At 37.8% G+C, this 23121-nt stretch overlaps 1 protein-coding gene across 1 annotated transcript; it reads right to left on the bottom strand.

Moving 5' to 3' along the window:
- Positions 1 to 3086: 3086 nt before the first annotated feature.
- Positions 3087 to 22037, bottom strand: LOC140146336 (uncharacterized). Its single transcript, XM_072168146.1, has 7 exons — positions 21710 to 22037; positions 14045 to 15076; positions 13307 to 13451; positions 8882 to 9046; positions 6836 to 6975; positions 5639 to 5805; positions 3087 to 5081 (listed from the first exon to the last, which is right to left on the bottom strand). Exons 1-7 carry the CDS (start codon positions 21858 to 21860, stop codon positions 4851 to 4853), a joined length of 2031 nt encoding a protein of 676 aa, XP_072024247.1. The 5' UTR covers positions 21861 to 22037; the 3' UTR covers positions 3087 to 4850.
- Positions 22038 to 23121: the final 1084 nt, after the last annotated feature.

Raw genomic sequence — 23121 nt, 5'->3', positions numbered from 1 at the left:
AAACCTGCGTTTTTAGGGCGTTTTTTATTATGCTGAGACAATCAAGTCTAAAGACTAGTCTAATTTCAATTCATGCTTTGCGGAAAATACTTGTATCATTCTTTAATCATTTAATGAAAGTGAAAATTATAGCAAAATTTCGGGATATACTCGGGCATATACTTAATATTTTGAATGCTTAGACTTGTACCATGTCTTTGATTTTTGTGACTCGATTGTCAGCAAACATGCCGATAATGCATGTTTTTAGCTCTTTTCTAAACATGATAAATAAATCATTAAGATAGTGAACCCTTTACATTCATCTCTAGTTAGTACTAAATGAATGATATTTGCGCTATGTTTCATTTGGCAAAACTTGATCATATTTTTGAATCCCAGAAAATATTGTTGTATTTTTCTGGAATGGGTAGTAAGTTGCGAAGTAATGCTGCACAAACGGACGATTTGCATCATATTATTTTTACAGCTTCGCCATTTTATAACTTACGTTACAAGTGTCTTATAATGAATTGAGAGGTTGCAATAGTGACACCAAGCCTTACCTTAATTATAAACCAGTCACAATGAAGTGACTTGGAATTGACCAAAGAAACATGAAAATTAATAAATTTAAAATGTACGCAAGATCTTTGCACCATATACGTCGAAGTTCATTTTCCAAACGACTGATAAGCAAGGTAAATGACCTCAAAAGTTCAAATCGTCGGAGCAAATAAAAACAAAATGCCTCAAACTTGTACCCTTTCGGGTGAAAACATAGCTTATATATATTTTTCCAACATTTCGGACACCTCGGATGCTAGAATAAACACATTTAAGATTAACACATCAAAATTCAACATGAGATCCAAATATTATGTAGATTAATTGTATAACAAGTCATAAACTATACATTCTGGACATTTAAAGAGTATCCAATTACAATTGATGGGTACCAATCATTTTGATACAATCTGTGTTGGCTAACAGAACAACTTAACTTGGTTTAACAGTCGATCATGCCACTGTTTTTCCGTGTTAACTTGGTTTCTTTCCCAGCTGAGGTTCAAACACTATGCCAGTTTTACTTAACTGCCGAGTTGGTCCAATTTAACTAATGCTGGTTTCATACTATCGTGTCGCTTACCGTTGACTGCGCAGAGCGGCATGACGTACGCGTATTGCAAACAAATGGACACAATCAAGGCTAGTCATTGTCGCTGTGGCAAGTGGGAACAAAATCTGATGGCATTGTATTCCCCCATTTTTGTTTGCTCTGTGCCAACTTATGCCAAGACACATTGAATGAACTATTAAACTGTGATATTGTTGGGTAGGATTGTATTAAGATTTGTGAACAATTTTACCCAGATTATGGTAGGTCACTTTTTAATCTATTTAGGTATAATTATGATTTTTTTTAAAGACAGGTTTGTTTTATTCTGAATTTGTAGGTAAGGGACGAAATCAAAACTCGACCGGCGGAACTGTCCGGAGCCACAAAGAGAGAATCCACTAATCATCTACTAAAGCATCCACAAATCCCTACATACCCCCTACCACAATGCCTACACATACTCCCACCCTAATAACCAGAGGCCCCCCCCACATATTAGGGTTAAACCACCTAACTACCCTAATACACAACTACTCCCATACTATGCCCACAGACACACCCATTCCGCCCACCTCCTACATTAACACACCCATACCCGGTCCCACATACAAAGCGAGATTTACATAAACTGATACACACCGCAAAGCGAGGATAAAAAGAAACGCGCATAAAAACCGAGGAAATATGCATTTCACATTAGAAGTGAGAAGTGTGCTTATATACCTCCTATACACCCCCTCACTACGTCAGAAGCGTTATAAACGGCATCCTCGCTTTGTTTTTTTTTGTTTTTTGGGGGGGGGGTCCTCGCTTTGTTCCTTGCTATTACAAAAATCCTCGTATTCTCTCAGGTTAGTCATCACACAAACCCATCTCCGTACACTAGTATACGCACAATGCGTACACCCCTGTTGGTGGCAGAGGCAGTTCCACATAAACCACCCATCCGCACCGCCCATACTCCTTTGGTTCTCTCTCTCTCGCTTTATCGCTCCTCATCTTCTTTTTTCTTCTCGCCACTCTTCCTTTAACACTCACTTAAATCCTCGCTGTCTCTTTTAAAGTATTACACATAGGAAGTCTGTGTTATCAGTGCTTTATTATGATTCGTTATACGGGTATTACAGTACAATGACCTTCTGGCATTCAAGCATCGATATATATCATAACCACCTGAGATTAACATGATGAATAATAAATACAAATATTAATATTTTTATCACGAGTTTTATTTCAGGTCCGGATCCGATGCATTATCTCTACACATGCGCAAAGACCAGTTATCGTACAAAACATTCCTACACTCCTCGCATGACAACTCATGTACACCGTATTTCCAAACCGGAACTGAAACTCGTAACCTTTATTTATAAAATTGAAGACCGAATTAAAAAGACTAGTTTGCGTCTGATGTCAGGGCAACGGCGCGGTGTGATTAGTTGCTGACCTCCGCAGTACTGCGTTTTTGGTGTGGTTGACAGGACGTCAGACGCAAACTAGTCTTTTAATTCGGTCTTCAATTATAACTTAATTACAACTGGCGTCCAAGCATATTGCAGCTCTTCAGCGCTTCAATTTATTCCAATTTTGCACCATATTTCAGCTTCAATATGGCAAGATTTTACATGGCATTTGTACCATAAACTTATTCTGTCGCCAAAAGGTGCTGAATTCACTGTACTTCAAGATTTTTTCCAACCCCATCCCCCATGTCAAAAAGAAATCTACGCCACCGATTCGCGGTGTCACATTTGTGCACCCTTTCGTCTACTATAAATGTATAGATGAGTTGACTTCTGACGTCAATGCCTGGCAGTATGCGCACGCATCATCACAATTTCCATTGTTTTTTGCCTGGCAGTATGCGCGCGCATCATATCTTGTTCATGTTCAGGACTCCTGTCTTTTAAAACTCCCGCCACATCACAATAAGGCTATTGAACAGTGTAGTGGTTGCATGGAGTTCACTCAAGCATATCGATATACGCAGTAAACCCGGCAAAATCAATATTATTGAAGACACCTAACCTAACCATATAGTAATCATTAGATGCATATTCTTGTTCTGCGTATTTGGCACAATGCACAATGCGACTTTCACGGTGATTCCTATCTATCATTATAGCGTGACAGAGCAACACTCACTCGCCGTGTTCATAATTAGCGTGTTTCAAGAGAAAGGTCCATGTAGGCCTGTTTAAATGAGGTATCAAATAATTCTCGTACTTTTGTTCAATTCTCATCGCTTTGAAAGAATTCTTATTTTAAATTTCCACTAGCGTATGTCCGCGTTCGAATGTCGCGTTTTCAGCATTATGTTGGAACAGTTGCGCATCAGATTACTGGAACCTTAGAAATAGCGCAAGATGGTATTGTATGTCAAGTGTTGTTATAATCCGAGACAGACTTAAAAATACTAGTTTGCGTCTGACGTCATTGTCGATCAAACTCCCCACGACCCTTGATTGGTTTAGTAGCGCGTAAAAGGTTGAATTATTATTCAGATTTCCTTTTACAAATTAAGCGTACTGCTAGCCGTCCAGCGGGTATTATTTTGCACAATGGTCCAATGCACACGCTTGACAACGCGCACGTATACGCGATGGTTAATTTGTAAAAGGAAATCTGAATAATACTTTAGTGTCTTCATCGGAGAAAGGGAATCGCAGAAAATGGCAAAACGTTACGGTGCATTCACAAGGCAACCTCTCTCAAGTACTGTTGACATGGTGCCTTCAAGAAAGAAAATTCTACTTCTAAAACCTAACTTTCGAGATGGTTTGCATATTTGAAGGTACAAAATTAACCATAAACCATTAACCATTAACCGCCGCGTTCAGAAACTCAGTCGTAACGACACTCATAAATAAACCGTGTACGCGTTTGATTGACAGATAACGTCAGACCGTCTAGTCTTTTGAATTCTGTCTTCGATTAATAGTGATGTTGTCTCACATAAACCGTGATAAGTTTCCTTCTAACGAATCACAGATATAAACCGGACCCTTTGTATAATACAGACTATAGAGGGCACTGCCATCGATTTATATTGCGATGCAAAGCCGTTTTTACCATTGTCACTATCCTCATTCGACAAATCTCGTTGGGTGTGCTTCTCTGATTATACATTTGAATACCTGAATACAAAACCCACCCAAGTCCATACTTTAACCAAATTGAGTTAAGCATGGGAAATTGTTGCTTATACATAGTATCATATGTATAAAGGAACGACACAAATCCACCCTCTATACGTGCGTCTATTGAGCATGTGAAATCAAAAAACCACCCAAGCCCAGAACCTGGGTAGTTTTTGCACACATATTATAGTGTCCTCGCAAACAGGGCAAGATGGCTGACGTGGTAAATCGAGTTGATAGCAAGTTAAGCAATACTGGTGACGAAAGAAGTGGTAAAAAACGAAGAAATGAAGCTGAACTGAATGGGCACAGAACAAGAAAAAAAGACTGAGAGCAAAGGGTAAAGAATACACTTACCATGTGATTCAAAGCACCACCCAAGTCCAGCATACAATGACCCCTCTCTAAGTCCCCAAAATGCTAAGCTAATCGTCATACCTAATACAGTTTAGCCCATTCATTTGCATGTAAAACTTGCCCTGTTTACCAGGTAAATCTAACTGAAGGAATTAAAATGATACACATTTTTTTTAGTTTCTCAAAATCACTTTCCATGGACTTGGGTGGGTTTTGTATTCATGTATTCATTTATTCGCCTTTATGCTGAAATGTCATTCTAGACATTCAATGGTATTTCTCATCATTAAACCCACCATTTCAGGAGAACGCAGTTTCCTGGGATTCTTAAATTGGTTATGCGATGCCGTAGTGTTATTCATAACGAACTCATTTAGTTTATCAAATGAACCTGGTTTGACGAGATACACCCGTGGTGGCGCTATTTCTGCTTTCTCACGGAATGAGTTGTATGTAAATGACGTCTTACAAAGAACTTCATCAACCTGTAAACAATGCAATGCAAAGTTGTAATGAACTGTTTGACCTTTAGATGCATTTAATTTTGCTCAAAATACATTAATAAATGCTTTAAATTGTGCAAAAAGGCAAGTTATGTCAGAATTTGCTAAAATTTCACATTCGTGCTACACATTGAATTATTTTTTTAGAAGGTATAGTTGCCTATTTGGAATGAGTACTTTCTTGAGAAAACGAATAACAACAGTATGTGTGATACTAAAAAGTGTTCATGGTGAAAGCGCTTTGAATAATGGCAGATCTATTCTAATGTTGTTTTTCAGTTCGGATGAAACGGTGACAAAATGTTAGGATTTTCGTGAAATTGACTGATATGTTTTGAACACTGGTTACAAGGCGAATAAGTTTCCCAAACTCCAGTATGTCCAGGATGTCACGTGCTAAATTGAATGTTATAACCAATATTTACCCTAGTAACGCACAACGTTATATATTAATGTTGTCATAACGTTGTCACAGCGTCGTTAAGTCGTAACAACGTTGTTACAACGTTGTACAATGTGGTGTTAGTAGAGTAGCTTACCATTCCTAGATGCTGTTTAGAAATGTCGAGTAGTTCTCTAGGTGAATCAACCTCATCAATACCTTGGTCACCAGCGGAATCCACTTCATCAATGCTTTGGTCACATGTGTCACGATCAACCTCGATGAAGATTACGTAATAGGGGTTTACCTCGTTCTGGTCACCGCCTGAAAATTATCAAATATTTGGAAGCAACTTAAATTTATACAATATCAAAACATTGGTTCAACTATAAACGTCTCAACAATAACGTCAGATATAAAGCGTTTTATCAAATGCAATGTTTTTGTTTTGCAACCAAAATAAATAAATAAATGTGCAACCAAGACGCGGACAGAACGTGGCTGGTTATCGTGTGCACGATACGAAGCGTAAATAAAAAGATATTACTGGGAACCAGACATAATTGACCTTTTCGGTAAATCCCATAAGCCTTTGCTAGTACACCTGGGATGTCGTCATTTTCAATTGTCACGTTCCAGGATACGTAATGGGGCTGCAATTGCGTCTTGAAATACGATGGAGATAATAGATTAAATAATAATACCAGTTTTATCTACGGGGGCTGACGCTTTGTATTTATTGTGGCGGGTTATTGTGTTAATTTTGAATTTGAAAAAAAAAAGCAGATTGATTAAGATAGCCCAAAATGGAGGTAAATTCTTGTTGCTTTCTTCTTTTTTTTTTACAAACAAAGGGAAGATGCACAGTGCAATATTGTTTTCTTGTTTTTGCTATTAGGATTTGTATAATGAGGACGGTTGGAAAAAATTAGGGGGTATGATATTACCTCCTTGTAGTTATTTTTGAACCGTCCCTCGTGACGTATTCATGTCATTTGCTGAACGCATAGCGATCAAGCTCACGGTGTATTTTTACTCGTCAACAGACACTATGGACCACAATCACCTCATCCCAATGGCATAGTTCAATAACCTCAATTGAAACAATCATAGTGCAAAATTTGACCTCAAGTTGCTGAGTATGAGTGTTTATACCCACATTTTCAAAGGTCATTCAATGCATTTTCAAATGTATTGGGGTTAAAGAACTGTGCTTCTGATAGATGAGCATGATGAGGACGACGTTAGTGATTTTTTACCACTGAAAAGGTTTATACTTGGATTCTTTTCGGCCATATGGCGTGATATTCACACGTATTCTATGGACCACTTGTCTTCAAATTAAATTTCTTACCTCCGTCTAGCATACAATTCTCTGCGCATGCGTAGTCAACCAGTGTCACTTTTGGCCAATGAGATATGACCTTTGTGATGACGTTGTGCAGGGTCGCTGAATCCATTTTCTCCGCACGGACATTCAATACTAAACCGGACCTGTGTAAAAGTTTAGAAACGTATGATCTTGTGAGATTCAATCTTAAAATCAGTACGAATACTGAACATACTGAATATTAGTATGAGACCCGGGTGTTCTCAACTTTGGTTTGGGTGCGGTTGGGACTCCGAAAAACTACCCGACTTTAAACATGATGTTTACTTTTTGAAGAAGAAAATGTGTACTTTTTGAAGAAGAATAAAAAACACCATTTCTTTAATCAAATATTCATCAATAAACCAAAATGGCTGAAGATGCACCCTCCCCCGAGTCTAAACTAAATGACTGAAAATGCAGCCGAATTTGCTGCATATCACCGAACCCTCATTTCCTCTAAGAACTCCCAGGATATGAGATTCTGCAATATCGTGGTCTAACGGATGTGGGAGGAGCAATGTTCGGGCCAGGCGCGTAGCCAGTATTGTCAGTCCGGGTGGTAAACGTCAGTATCCTCCCTATTTTTACTCTCCCTCTCCTTCCTTTCCCTTTTTCCCTCCCCTTTTCCTTCTCTTTCTCTTTCCCTTTTTCCTTGTCTTTCTCCCTCTCTTCCCCTTCTTTCTCTCTTTTCTTTCCTTCTTCTCGTCCCCATTTTCCGCTTCTCCGTCCCCATTTTAGGTGTCCGGGGCAGTCTGCCCCCTGCCCCCCGGCTACACTACTGGTTCGGGCACAAGTCTCGGTGGAGAGATAAATATCGATAAATGTTATAGTAATTTCCAAGTAGGCATTAAATCTTACTTAAACCACTGCAATCTGTGACCGTGCAGTGACTGTGTCCGAATACGAGAAATAAAATAAAAGGCCACGCGTTTTGAACTCGCCACCCAAAAATGGTGGTGTTGTTACGCTTTTCCAAATCGAGACTCGTTCAAATTGTTATATCTCTGCTTAAACAAAAGGTATTGAAGTGTGTTTGGTGTCATTTTGTAGCTATATAAGTGCCCTAACAGACCTCCAAAGGAGAATTGTTTATCAGCTAAGCTAGTGGAGTTAGAGTTGTTTGAGTTCAGAATGACCGAGGTGGTGGATGAGGCGGTGGCGGATGAGGCGGTGGCGGTATGTGCAAAGTCTATGGGAAATAAAGATTTTGTGTGTGTGCGTTGAATCAACTGATCATATCTTTGCATCCATATGGGCTACAGACATGGTTAAGAGCTCTTATGAAAGATTATTAATTCTGCTAATTGTTTTTAATCATTTTTAACTCTTTATGATTGGTTTAGTCTATAAAATGCAAACTTTTATGTACACAAAACTACCCGTTTGCATATTAAACACTGTAGTAAGCAATGCGGATGTCTTCAAAATCTAAAACATGCTGTAAATTTTTAATTACTTATCCTATCATAGTCAAACTTTACATTTTCTGAGAGGAAATTTGATGAGGAATCTAAATATGGACTTCCTTTTTTTGTATGGGTTAGGGGTAAAATGTTTCAGTTCAAAATATGTTGAATTGTAAAAAATTTGAACATATTTTGGGACACCCTGTATTCCGAGATTACCAAACAGCTGTGATTTTTTTTCTTCCAGAGTCAGTAGGCTCCCCCTAACCTCTAACCAAATCAATGTTGTTTACTTTCAGTTTATAACTGCAACTTAGTAATAAGCAATGCATTAAATGACCCATTTTTTATTTGGATTTTTTATTCCACCTGTATAACTTCAAGGTCACCCTGTACAGTGAGTTGAAATGTGTATATTTAAATTGCTTTTGCCTTCAGCTTTCCAAAAATGTATACTTTTGCTAGTTTAGGGTTGATAGTTGTGGAGATATTCTAATTTGAAACTTGATTGGTGTAAAAATTCATAATATTTGTGATGTAACGCTAAGGGTTGCGAGTTCAAAACATGTGGCCAAATATGGATAGTTTCGATTATTTGTTTATCCAGTAGTATGCCTCTCACCTGTACTGAAATTCAATCACTGGACAGTTGTCAAGGAAGTCAACAACTTTAATGACGTCACCGAACCGGAAGCGATATAGTCCGTTCACACAAGATCCCACCAGTTCATATACTTTTCCAACTTCAATTTCATCAATGAAGAGTGTCTTTGGTTCTTGTACAAACCTTTCAGAAGAGAAAATAATAAACACCTCAAATAAAGTATCAATTGAATAAACCGCACATTGTAGCGGCATTTGGAAGAAGTCAGAGCTACTCCTGACGAAAGCTTGACAGTTCTAAACTTGTCCGACGGTGAACCCACTATAAACCCACTAATTGTTATGAATTCCCGTCGTAAAAGCCTATCCCACAAAAAGGCATTTGGAATAGTCGGCAGGGGCCATTTTTGGCAAGCAAGCTTGACCACGCTTACCAATTATTTAGACCGCGTGCATCATTTCGATTTGGAACTTTTGAAAATGACCAAAATGCTGGTAAAATTCTTGGTCATTTTAGAGTGTTTGGTACACAGAGCTGTACACAGTGACATCGCCCCGATATCTTCATGGTAGAAATCGCCATGGTAGGTTGAATCCACAGCCACCCATGGCCATTTTATTCGGACCTTATGACATGCATAATTAGCGAAGTGACCTGACTCAGGCTACTGTCAATAGAGGGGGTATTTGATTTCTCGCTGTGTGAGTATGCTTGTATACGACATTGCGGTCAATGGTTATACTGTCTCCACTTGAGTGAGTGCCGCTATACCCTGCTGCACGCTGTAGTCCATACAGGACCAACGCAATATAAAATTAGAGTTTTGGTCAAATTTTGAGTTCAAAACGCACGGCCAATTTTCAAAACGCACGCTAACGACTATCATATCTGCTCAACACGTATTTTCAAGTGTATGAGACCAAATCTGGTTTCTTGAGAAAAAAATCATTTACGGGAGATATTCATCATTTTCTAACCCAGTATCCGAAGATTTTCGTCTGATATCAAAATCGTGCATAGCAATTCACGTGTATCGATCCCGTGTATTCATTTTAATGTCTCTGCTACACCAAATAATTATTAGCCAGGCGATGTCGGTGTGTGGTAGTGGTAGCAAATGTTTAGAGTGTTTAGTAGGAGAATCGCCACACCACCTTATCAATCAAATTGTCATAAGAAGATCAGGTTTTGGTATGGTGTAGGACGGGTTGCATAACTGTGGACTTTCTTTATTTGAGGGGTTTATATAGTATTATTATTAATAATAATAAAGGTTTGTGAAGATTGTCATTCGTCTAGGTAATATTGATATTTGAACTATATCATATTCAACTGGACTTACTATTTTCGAGTGGGAATTTTCACGTCCAATCCCGAACGCATCATCAGCCCTACTGATCTCCTGGGGGCAAAAGTGTACTAGTAATACATCCGCTTCACAGGTCAATAAACGTATGTGGCCAGAAGATCAGTATGGCTGATGTTGCGTTCAGGATGGTGGGTGGGGGGGGGGGGGAATGTCCCACTCACAAACAGTAAGTCAATTCACTCATATGCTGAACTACATAACAATCTTTACGTACTTCCAAAGACCTCACAATATGAGCTGACATTTTCTGACACCGTAAAGACTCGCCTAATGGCGCACTTGGGCCTCTTTGTCGTGGGGTAAATTTCATGTAGAAACAGAGAGCTCCTTCCCCTGAAACCTCAACAACAAGTATGGCTCCGTGCCCGTATTTACTGGCGGGAATTTTACGGGAGTGTACAATTAAAGCCATATTATAACATTTAAAAAAAATAGATTAGCATTTCTTTGCCATAAAATGTTAGCTTTTACTGTCAGATATATCCCCTTTTATTTTTCAGCCGAACAACTAACGGCAAAGCAAATAAATTTTGAATTTACTACCAGCGCACATGTCGCCAATACGTACCAGCTACGTACCACTCCTTCGGTCATGTTGTGGTACGACCCTTTATTGTGTATATCACCGTCCCGCACGCCGTGTACGTACTGTGTGTTATGAACATCGTGTATGCGTTCGACTAATAATTCCATCGTAATAATAAAGCGCATATTCAAAATCACCTAGAGTCTTGATTTTTGCAGGGTATATTGGTTTAATAAAGTACAATTTAATCGTGTAAAAAAAGGAATTTTAAAAATTCAGTGAGGGCGTCTTCCTCAGCAAATGTTATAATATAGCTTTAAGTTGTGCCTGTAGCGCCATTAGTCGAACCTTTACGGTAGTCTACAGTGTTGGAGGACTCGGGACTCGGACTCGGACTCGAGTCCGGACTCGAGTCCTTTTTTCAAGGACTCGGACTCGGACTTGGACTCGGGAGCTAAGGACTTGGACTCGGACTCGGACTCGGACCCCAAGGACTCGGGGACTCGGCTCCGAGTCCTCCTCGAGTCCGGCAAAATAGTGTCTTTTTAGGTCTTTTATTTTTGTTCATTGTAAACTTCCATTTGATCAATGATCACATCACATGATTAATCTAAGTAATTTTGCATGCAAATAAATTCAGTTTGTAAATAAATGTACAACCAAAAAGCAAGATTGTTTTCAGTTATAGGCCTATCTTTAATTGGTTAAATGGATTTTAATCATGATCGTTTGTTTTGATATGACTGCTTTGTTAGATGCAAAAAATAATAATAATACCTTGGGGCACTCAAGTTAAATTTTGGTAGGTGTGTCCGGTGCCAAACTTTGGGAACTAAGAACTGTTTTGGGGGAAAAATAGGGGCTTGATGAACTGAAATTTCAACATTTTTGTGGAGGTCTGTGAACTAAAATTGGGCGAAATTATAGGCTTTGGAGCTAACAAATTCAAAATGTTTCCAAATTTGAGCTGAAGAGCTACAATTTTCAGAGTGTTAGGCTTAATGAACTGGAGCATGATGCAAATGGGGATCTTAAGGAACTGCAGGAGAGTCTGGAAAAGGGACTCTTGACAGCCGCACATACCCGTACCACCTTTACACAGTGGCGTAGCGTCATGGGGGCAAGGGGGATGTGCCCCCGATCGATGGCAACATTTAGAAAATCCCATAGTAAAAGTGCCAAAAAATGGCTTGTGCCCCCCCCTCTCCATCAGACCCGGTGCCCCGGCCCCCTCCTCAATATGATGACCCACGCTACGCCACTGCCTTTACATGTTAGTGATCCCTCACCCCCGGAATAATACTGCATAGGCCTACAGCCAGATCCAACACCCCTTCGTTTGGCACCTGAAGTTTGGTAGTGACGTCATATTGCATCTTTTGCCTCTTTAAAACACAAGCCTAATAAGTTAACTGCGAGTCTGTGATACTCTGTTTCCAAGGTATGCTATCTAAGGAGCTGAGCAAAAATTATGAGCATGGGGGGAAGGGAAAATTGGGGGTAAGATTTTTCTGGCCGGGTGGAACTTAACTAATATTTGGCAAACCGAGAGGGGGGAACAAATCATTTTTGGCACATATGGGGCACCTTAAAACGCTTATAGAAAACAGTACAGAAACGTTTACATATGCAAATTTTCCTGCTCGCTGCGCTCGCATTCTATATCTAAACCATTTAAGGGGGTACTACACCCCTGTACAATTGTGTGCCTATTTTTGCATTTTTTCTCAAAAATTATAGCGCATTGGTGACAAGTAAGATATGTATATTATAGGGGCAAGGACTACAACTACTGCACTGGAAAATTTATTTCGGCACAGACAGCAGTTGTGGAGTTGCAGTCAAAAATAAGGGAAAACCAGTATTTGATCAATAAATCAATAACTACTTGCCTTGAGTTGCTAAATTTTCAGAGCAATAGTTGTAGTCCTTGCCCATACAACATGCATATCTTAATTGTCACCAATGCGCTATAATTTTTGAGAAAAATGCGAAAATAGACACAAAATTAGCCATGGGTGTAGTACCCCCTTAAGGTTTGTAAATTAGGATCTCAAAAAATGGCATGTGCAAAGGGGGTGTAAAGATTTATGGCAGGGCGGGGGGAAGCAATTTTTGGCAGGCCGAGAGGGGATAAGCATTTTTTTGCTAATTCATCCCTCCCCAGGCTCTGCATAATTATTGCACAGCCCCAAAACAATTCTAGGCATGCTAGGTGGGACAAGCAAATTATGTATTTACAAGAAAATACTAGTAATATACATGTAGAACTAAAATTCTGGTTAAGTATAGGCCTATGTTGATAAAGTATTGGTGAAAACCCCGATGCTTGAATTTGATACATAAGGACTCGGACTCGGACTCGGACTCGAACATTGAGGACTCGGACTCGGACTCGGACTCGGACATCAGAAATTGGCAGGGACTCGGACTCGGACTTGGACTCGGACACCAAGGACTCGGACTCGGACTCGGACTCGGATGACGAGGACTCGACTACAACACTGGTAGTCTATGAATATCTATACAATGTAAAATACCAACTTACATATCTTCTTCTGGAATGAATTCATAGACGGTAGATGTCAGTAGAAATGCATATCTATGTGACCCACCGAGTTGTCCTTGGTTTAATTCATAACCTATAATAGGTAACTCCGTAGAACTGTAAAATCCACTGTAGATTGGTATTCCTAGAAGGAGCAAATTGCTTCATTAGTGTTTACATATGGGGCTGTGCAATAATTATAAGCCCTGGGGAGGGTAGAATTCGGGGAGGGAGGGGCAAGAATATTTCGGACAGCCGAATACTTGTACCTAGACCTCTTAAGCTTTACAAATTAGGATACAAAAAAATGACATGTACAACTAGTAGTAAGCTTACTGCACACTGAATTTTTGTGCATATAAAATTTCGTCGACGTGAAATTCTTGGACCTAAACCGACAATGCACTGATAGCCACAAATCGCTATTTTTCACGATTTCTTCGGAAATACATCGATTTGGAACGTCACATTTTGGGTGGTGATGATAAAAAAACTAAAACTTTTTCCTGAAATTAGTAGTCAGTAAACTTAATTATATTATTGATTTATTTTAAGTAATGCAATCATCCACAAAAATCTTCGGCTTTGCCTTTATTAGACAAATGTTCCGGGACAAATGTGGACGATTTGTGTGATGCTTTAATTCGGTAATGAGAGGTGAGCAATATTAGCCAATACAATGGCGTTTACTTTACAACACAATATGTAACAAGCATTCCCATTGGTCAGATAACATACCTTTAGCATATCCTTCCGCGAGAATATCTCCATATCCAGTTGCATCCACGGCAACAATATAATGCATGTACGGCCACACACGTCTCATAATCCCACAGAAACCTTTCTCAAACTCATGTCCAAGTTCATCAGCTCGCCTTTTATCAGGTACCATCGTCGCCTCCAGTGCTGTCCTCGCGTCTTCTGAAACCTTCAATTCTGAGTTTATCGTACCATGTTCGATATCATACACCATCTTATGCCAGTCTTTCTCTAGATGCCTAAGCGCTGAAAATACTGCAGTTGTAAGTCTACCCATGACATACCCAAGATTTCTGTCTTTAAGACTAAACAGTAGGTCTAAATATGTCGCGACAACGGGATCTGTTTCATTCAAAGAAGCCAAAGGCGGTGAATAAACCATAGCACAAAATAGTTTCTTGTCAGCATCCATGCGCGATACCGGTCCAAGTGATGTCCCATCAGGCGTTACGCGTGGCGTCGGCTCCGTGTAAAACAATAATCCCTTCTGCAAGACACTGCGTTGTGGAAACACATCTTTGCGTAAAACTGCCATGGAATACACAATGCCTTCAAATAGTGTGACGTCAGACTCTTTTGAAATTGGAATCACTTTGCCTTTTCCGGTTGACCCGGAAGTTAATCCATATCGAGGCGGTTTTCTTTTCAAGATTACGTTACATTCCCCTTTCGTCATGCGGTCAATATCTCCAGCATAATGCTCATATGTTGTCAATGGATGGCGTTCACGGAATAACGCCATTGATGACGTTGAACCAAAATCATACCGTTTACCATATTCTGTATCTTTGTTTTCAGCAAGCAGTTTTTGTAAAGTTCTCTCTTGAAATTTGCGCGGATCTTTCCAACTTTGTTTGAGCCGTTTGTCAGTGTAGATTCGTTTTAGTTGATAGGCGTACATTACTAGGTACACGAGTATGGTAGATATGATGCTATGTGTTGTTGATATTCGCAGTGAGGCTATATGTGTAAACATCGCAGATATTAGTAGCAATACGATGGACACTGAACCTGTGATGAAAAGAAAGAATAAATCAGATTATATGTAGGTACCGATGACTCTTAACATTTAATACTCCCTGGAGATGTAATAAATTGTATCAAGCATAATAATTAACAATTGCATACTGTTTATATGTGATCCAGGCTAAAGTGCGACATTTTGAACAGTTACTACCATTAGGCACCACATCGAGTTTGGTCCTATAGAACTATCGGTGCCCGGTTAGGTACCGATGACTCTTAACATTTAATACTCCCTGGAGATGTAATAAATTGTATCAAGCATAATAATTAACAATTGCATACTGTTTATATGTGATCCAGGCTAAAGTGCGACATTTTGAACAGTTACTACCATTAGGCACCACATCGAGTTTGGTCCTATAGAACTATCGGTGCCCGGTTAGGTACCGATGACTCTTAACATTTAATACTCCCTGGAGATGTAATAAATTGTATCAAGCATAATAATTAACAATTGCATACTGTTTATATGTGATCCAGGCTAAAGTGCGACATTTTGAACAGTTACTACCATTAGGCACCACATCGAGTTTGGTCCTATAGAACTATCGGTGCCCGGTTAGATACCGATGACTCTTAACATTTAATACTCCCTGGAGATGTAATAAATTGTATCAAGCATAATAATTAACAATATTGCATACTGTTATTGTTTTTCATTTAAATAGAAAACGAATGTCATGTACGGTAACAAAAGAGCCCTCGGTACCTTTTCGGGCACCGATAGCGCTATAGGACGACAATATATGGTGTGCCTTACTAACTTGCTCAGTACCTACACTTACCAATGTTGAATCTCCGGGTCTCTTGAATACTTGGTTGTAAAATTGAGAGAACCTTTTATATCCATTTTATTATGTTTTTATAGTAGGTTTTTTTTCCTCCTCGTTTTTACCTATATCTCAGTTTCATTATTGCCGGCTTCAGCCTGATGGGATCAGATCTGGTCACAAGTTATAGTAAGTTGCTCCTTTTTGAATACAAGATATCTTTCTTCTTTTGCATACATGCATGCTTTTATTCTTTTCTTTTGTTTGTTTTTTCAACAACTAAAAAACTTTGCCCCATTTACAAAGATATCCATTTGAACCTTCCCTCCACCCACCCCACACTTAGTGTTGTTACCCAAATACAGTACATACTATATAGTACCCAAACTGTCCACAAACAATTCCACGGTTGCTATAAAAGATGCTGGTTGCATACACTAAAAGAGATGCAGTAGGCCTACAAACTTATACATATGAAAAGATTTGGCTACAATTCTATCAATTCTCTTAAGGGAACTAGAATGAGCGTTTTGAGCGTTTCGACAACATTTTTTGTGGGACATGAGAGCACATTAGACCTATCGAATTGCATTCTGAATACGAAGAATGTCTTTCTGATATCAAATAATTTTCATTTTATGAAATTCACCATATAATACAAATTTTATGACAAATTATTAAAATTTGATATTTTTCACATTTTGGAGATATAACAGTCCTCGAAGTAAATTTTATAAATTTAATGATATAGTCTTAAAGTGTATGTAGCTGGGAGGAAAAGCCGACGATCAATTGAAAATTTTGACCTTTCATATTGAAGATATGGATTTTTTCCCCAAAAGACCTATTTTTGTTTGTGTTTTGGGAAAAAATCCATATCTTCAATACGAAATGTCAAAATTTTCAATTGATCGTCGGCTTTTCATCCCACCTACATACACTTTAGGTATAAATCATCAGATTTATAAAGTTTACTTCGAGTACTATAAATATCAAAAATATCAATTTTAATGATTTGCCATAAAATGTGTATTACATTGCAAATTTCAAAAAATCAAAATTATTTGATATCAGAAGGCCATTCTTCGTATTCAGAATGCAATTCGATATGTCTGATGTGCTCTAATGTCCCACAATAAATACTGTCCAAACGTTCATACCCCACCCCTTAATGCATCTACGCACAGTTTCCACCTCGATACACCCGAGTACACATTTTTTTTTCAAGCACAACGAGTCTAGCCTCTACACAGTCTGTTTTTATATTACACGGTTGCGTGCATAGCACCATAAGAGCTGTGTGAGATCTAGCTGGTGACTAGTGGAAAATATGGCATATGTGATTGGTTTTTGCCAAAACCCGAAAGTTCCCTTCATCCAATCAGAAAAGTTTTTATATCAAACGAAAGCTAATACACCCCGAATGTGAAATGCGAATGTGAAAAATCTGTTGAAAACGACCTATTCAAGCAAAATGTTTGACTAAGCTAAGGTTAAACACTGCTTATTTTTGTACTGTTTTGTATAATCAAATGCAAAACATTGGGTTGTAGGGGTATAAAGGGTTATGTGAGATCTCGAAAAACATCTGCTATTGTATTCTGTTGGGAACTTCAGTTCCGGATCTGGACTTTAATTGATAACTTGTTACATGAAGGATACCGAGTTGTGTTTAAATGTTTTTAAAAGTGGTAAATGTTATATGGATAATACGTACTCCCTATTCCAGAAAAAATACAGCACTATTCATTCATTCATCTTTATGTCATTCAAATATAAAATATAACAGCACAACGATTAAACACATACATTGAATGAGGAGGTTCTCGGAAGGCCGGATGGCCTGTATTAAGAACCCCTGTCATAACAAAATAACAACAACAACAAAATATACCGCAAAATGTCAATACACCCCCCCTCATTTACCCTATTAACAAAAACCAAAAAAGCCTGTTTTGCGATCAAGAATATGCAAGAAATTACCGAGATAAATTCAATATTACATTAACTATATTACAGATAATACGATACACAATTAAATTAGTACAAGGAAATTAGATAAAATACTAAATGTAATTAAGAATGATAATATATCTTTCACTTTGGTTTTGAAATGCTTTATCGTCTTTATAGTCTTTATATGTTTCCCAAGTGAATTCCACTTAATTGGGCCCGCTGTTTTTAAGGTTTTATGAGCGAAATTCGTTTTAACTTTAGGAACCGGGTAATCTTCATTATTTCTCGTGTGGCTGTGCAGAGTACTCTGCCTTACAAAATACTTTCGAAATGATTCTGGAAGTTGATTGGTAAAATGTTTATACATAAAAGTACTTAATTCAAGATCATAGGTATCGTAGACATTTAAGTACTTTATAGTTCTGAAAGAGATGAGCTGAATGACTTAGGTAATGACTATTTGATACAATTCGAAGTGCCCTCTTTTGCAGCTTGAAAAGTTTATCTAAGTATGTTTTACAAGTGCTGCCCCATGCTATAATACCGTAATTAACATAAGGAAGTATCAGTGTACAATATAATGAATATAGAATATGCTCAGGTACGAAATGTTTAATTTTGTTAATGATTCCTATACCCTTAAACATGTTTTTTGCGATGTTATCGATATGATTTTTGCGATGTTATCGATATGATTTTTGCGATGTTATCGATATGATTTTTGCGATGTTATCGATATGATTTTTGCGATGTTATCGATATGATTTTTGCGATGTTATCGATATGATTTTTCCATGTCAGGTTCTTGTCAATTGTTACTCCAAGAAATTTTGTATTTTAAACTCTTTCCAAATTCGTGTTATCCAATACAATGTTAACACTATCATTATAAATACATGTTTTACGACTTGTACCGAGTAGCATATAATTTGTCTTGCTTGCATTTACAGACAGCTTATTTGCTTTAAACCAATTATTGACCTCTTTAGTTCCTTGTTAATTAGATCAAATTTAGATATAATATCTGGGTGTGAATAGGTAATAGTAGTGTCGTCTGCAAAGAAAGCAAATTCTAGAACAGAGGGAGTATTTATAATATCATTAACATACAGTATGAATAGTAATGGGCCTAAAATCGACCCCTGAGGTACACCACATGAAATGCTCATATAGCTGGATTTACATGAATTGTAAAATACATATTGTTTCCTATTGTACAAATAATCTGTAAACCAATTTAATACATTTCCCCTGAACCCATAATACTCTAACTTGTATAACAAAATGCTGTGATCAATTGTGTCGAAGGCTTTAGACAAATCTAAAAATATTCCTGCTGTAGTTTCATTATTTTCAACTGAAGTACTGATTTTATCAACTAATTCCAAAATTGCCATTATATACGTACAATGATTAGACCTAAAACCAAATTGTTTTTCATTTAAAATATTGTATCTATTAATGTAATTCATGCATCTGTTGAAAACTAGTCTTTCAACTATTTTTGGGGATTGAAATTTTTTTATCAAATTATACATTACATTCTTAAAATCGTAGAGTGTAGAGTTAACATTAACTGACTGCATTCTACCACTTAAGTACGACCTATTCCAATTTAAAGTATTACTAGTGACACCGTACGGTAGTTATGAAGCTTTTGAAGAAGAATTTCGTAATTTACAGTATCAAAAGCTTTTTTGAGGTCCAAGAACAATGCTCCTGTGACAACACCCAGGTACATGTTATTTAAAATGTAGTCAGAAACATCAATAAGAGTAGTAGCAGTAGAGTAATTACGTCTGAAGCCAGACTGACAAGGGTTTAAAATACTATTTTCAGTGAAGAAATTGTAAAGTTGATCATGAACAGCTCGCTCGATAATCTTAGAAAGGACAGGAAGCACAGAAATTGGTCTATAATTATTTACATCATATTAATTAGTGGATAATTAAATCTGGTCAACCAGAAAAACTCACTTTTTGGTCAGATGGAATCACCGACGTTTCGGCCAAAACCTTTGGCCTTCAGCTGGGTGGATGATTTAGGGTCATCCGAGGTCAATCGTGAGTTTTTCTGGTTGACCAGATTTAATTATCCACTAATTGATCAAATCCCAGATGACTGAAAGTATACACAGTGTTATTTACATCATACTTATCACCATCTTTATGAATAGGAGTAATTTTGGCTTGCTTCCAGTCATTTGGAAAACATGATGTAAAAAGCGAAAGATTGCAAATATAAGCCAGAGATTTACAAGTAACTGGAGCAGCCAATTTCAAAAGCCTTACATCAAAATTACTAAAACCAGGTGATTTGTTGTTATTCATCTTACAAATTTCGTCAAAGACAAATTCAGGTGTAATATAATCAAAACAAAATTGAGCATTAACAAGATTACCCAGAGCATATTCTTTGTCCTCATAATCATTACTTTCAAATTTTTTGGCAATCTATTAGAGCTTCGGTCTTAAAACGGCATGTATGTATGTATGTTGAAATGCGCGCGAAGCGCGCTAAAATTTGTGACTTTCTCCGCTTGGAGGGGCACAGAATCGATTAAATGTTGAATTGGCTGATTCGATGGCTGATTTTGGAAGATTCGCAGCGAGTGATATTTAGTGTATATGGCGAGTGGAAAAACGCTCACTAGAAATCTAGTTTGGGCGAGCGGTGGCGAGCGAGAGCGATCGCTCGCCTGAAACGGCAAGGCCTGCGGTCTGTCAAAATGCGAAATTCATTATAGTAACTTCACCAAACGTCCTGACCCACATCATCTGATATCGATGATCTGTATTCGGACTGCTGATCACTGCGCATCATTAGCGCATGGGCGTCATAGATAAATATATATTTGACTCCGTGGAACGGGCTGAACATGAGATTGTCAAAATTGTCAATTGTCAAAATTCAAAAGTATGTGATAGCTGATATATTTCTCAACCACATCGGTTTTAGTTATGTTTTGGTTTATGCGTTAAAATACCCCGGTAAAATACCATTAAAAAATCAGTTTCCGACTGCCTATACAGTTCTTTCAGGGACACCCTGTAAGCTGATTTTTATTGTGTTAATTTCTATTGTGACGTACACGCAACTATTAAATTCTGTCTCACTTCAATGGACATGTTGAATAGAAATGATGGCCATCGAGGTCACGTCCCTCAAGTCATGAATTCGATTTCGTGTTTGTATTGTTCTCAAAAAAATAACAACAGCAAGGTAATGTAAGATTTATGTAAACCTGTATTTTAGATAGGGTATCTGGAGCTAACATACACCGTAACACTTTCCTGAAGTTAGGCATTCAAGTTCTATGGGGATTCTCGCCCGGGGGATTCTCGAAGCTTGTCAGGCTTCCTAACATGTATTTTTGAAGTTGTGAAATAAATGTTTCTTGAATATAAAGCCAGCAGGCTAGCTCTACCAATGTGGATCCATTTTAATGATCCATCTTTCTAGGTGAGATAATAGCTTATGATGTAAAATTGGGCTAAATCGTAAGCACTGGTATGGCTTTAGCCTGATGAAGAATCTAGCCATGCTGCCGGCCCTATCATGGCAATAGGCTTCAAGATAAAAAGTCCAAGTTTTAAAAGTATTATCGCAAAATATAAAGAACGACTGAACCAATATACTTGCTATTACAGAATGTATTTGCGACTGATTATTCGGTGTACAATATACTAGGCTTGTTTGTACTTATTGTAATGCATTTTTCATATTGATTCCAAATATGGTCATGAAAATGTTCAATTCTGACATTTTTGAAGCAAATTTGAAACTTGTAGTCTGCAGCCCGGTCTGCAGTTGACACCCGTGTGGATAGATCGAGTTTTAACCATTCTATTGACTTCCACTATATAATAAAATACACAGTAATAGTACTTACCCGAAGTCACAATTTGTACAGTTAACTTCCCATTGCTTCCGGCGATAGTTCCTATCATACCTGACACCAGGTACGTTGCTATACCCAGCGTTACAACGCTAAATGTCATAAATAATATATTTAACTTTGACATAATGTTAGAGTGCAACATGCAATATCCACTTCCTACATCAAGAGTATCAAGACCGGCGGTATAATGACTGCGGATGACATGCAGATTCTCTTATCATTGTTTTTTTTAAATTCCTGTCAAAGTTGTAGTTTGTATTTCCGTTAGCCTACTTGTTCTTTATATCTTTACGATAAAGGTGCTAGCTGTTCACACCAGAAATGAATTTCACTGATTCACAATTTAGTAACTTCCCAAAATCCTTTGCGAATGAAACCGTAAATACGTCATTGCACTAGTGATAATATCCAACCCAAGTGCGTATTATCGTAACTACGTCATATAAACATATGCAACCTACTACACGTGCTTGCAATCATGCATAGTAGCGTCAATTATACTCACTGGCATGTTGATGACGTAATATGGGGTTAATGTTGCAAAGCATTCTGGTATATACTGTGAAGGTCAATGTCAAAGCACTGATATGAATGAACGCACAGATTGCTTGCATGAATGAATTTGTTTTGCCTGTGGTCCTTTCATTAAATACAACCCACTCGTAAACTGATATAACGCCTTTGTGATTTATTTTTACTTATTTAAATTTGTGAGGTAGAAGTTTTACCATGCGTGGAAACCGGAACTATCAGATTATTTACATCGTGAATTTAATTTCCATTGAAAGTCGAGCTGATGTCGAATTTGTATATGTGCGTAGTAGGCCCTACTATTCGACCTTTCCCTGGCCATGGAATGCCCTGGCTTATTAATTACCTTTCTGTACCATGTGTACTGTATATTCTATGTATTTTTAAATTTCAAAATACTATCCTAAGCTTTGATGATTTCAAATCATTCTTGTTACTTAAAAGTATACAATAATTTGGCAAAGAATAGAGAAAAATTAACTATGAAATGGAAATTAGATTCTAAATTACATACTGTAAATGTATAATGTTTCCGATTCTTATTGTTTATTGTTTGCTGCTTTCATAACATATGTTTGTAACATTTTTCAGTAAAAACATAAATGGAAAAAAAGTTTCAATCCGCGGATTTTGTGTTTTTTCACCGGAAATCAACACGTGCCGAAATTCCTTCCCACAATGCAATAGGGGTATTGCATTCAGCATTTAAACGCCGTAGAAGTGACGTATATAGTTAATCGGATTAACTACCATAATGAAAGACAGAGATAAAAAGAATTTATCGCGTCTGATGTCAGGTTAATAGCGCGTAAAAGGAAGGCCGCTGATTTATCTGGTGCCGATCGGAGAAAAGGAATAGCAGAAAATGGCGA

This window comes from Amphiura filiformis, chromosome 2 (assembly GCF_039555335.1).
Source record: "Amphiura filiformis chromosome 2, Afil_fr2py, whole genome shotgun sequence".
Lineage (NCBI taxonomy): Eukaryota > Metazoa > Echinodermata > Ophiuroidea > Amphilepidida > Amphiuridae > Amphiura > Amphiura filiformis.
This window is presented reverse-complemented; position numbering and strand designations above follow the sequence as displayed.

Coding starts and splice junctions, on each gene's coding strand:
- LOC140146336 (XM_072168146.1), bottom strand. CDS start 21,860: ATGTTGCACTCTAACATTATGTCAAAGTTAAATATATTATTTATGACA. Junction 15,077..21,709: donor TGTACAAATTGTGACTTCGG/GTAAGTACTATT, acceptor TTTTCATCACAG/GTTCAGTGTCCATCGTATTG. Junction 9,047..13,306: donor TTCATTCCAGAAGAAGATAT/GTAAGTTGGTAT, acceptor CTCTTCTGAAAG/GTTTGTACAAGAACCAAAGA.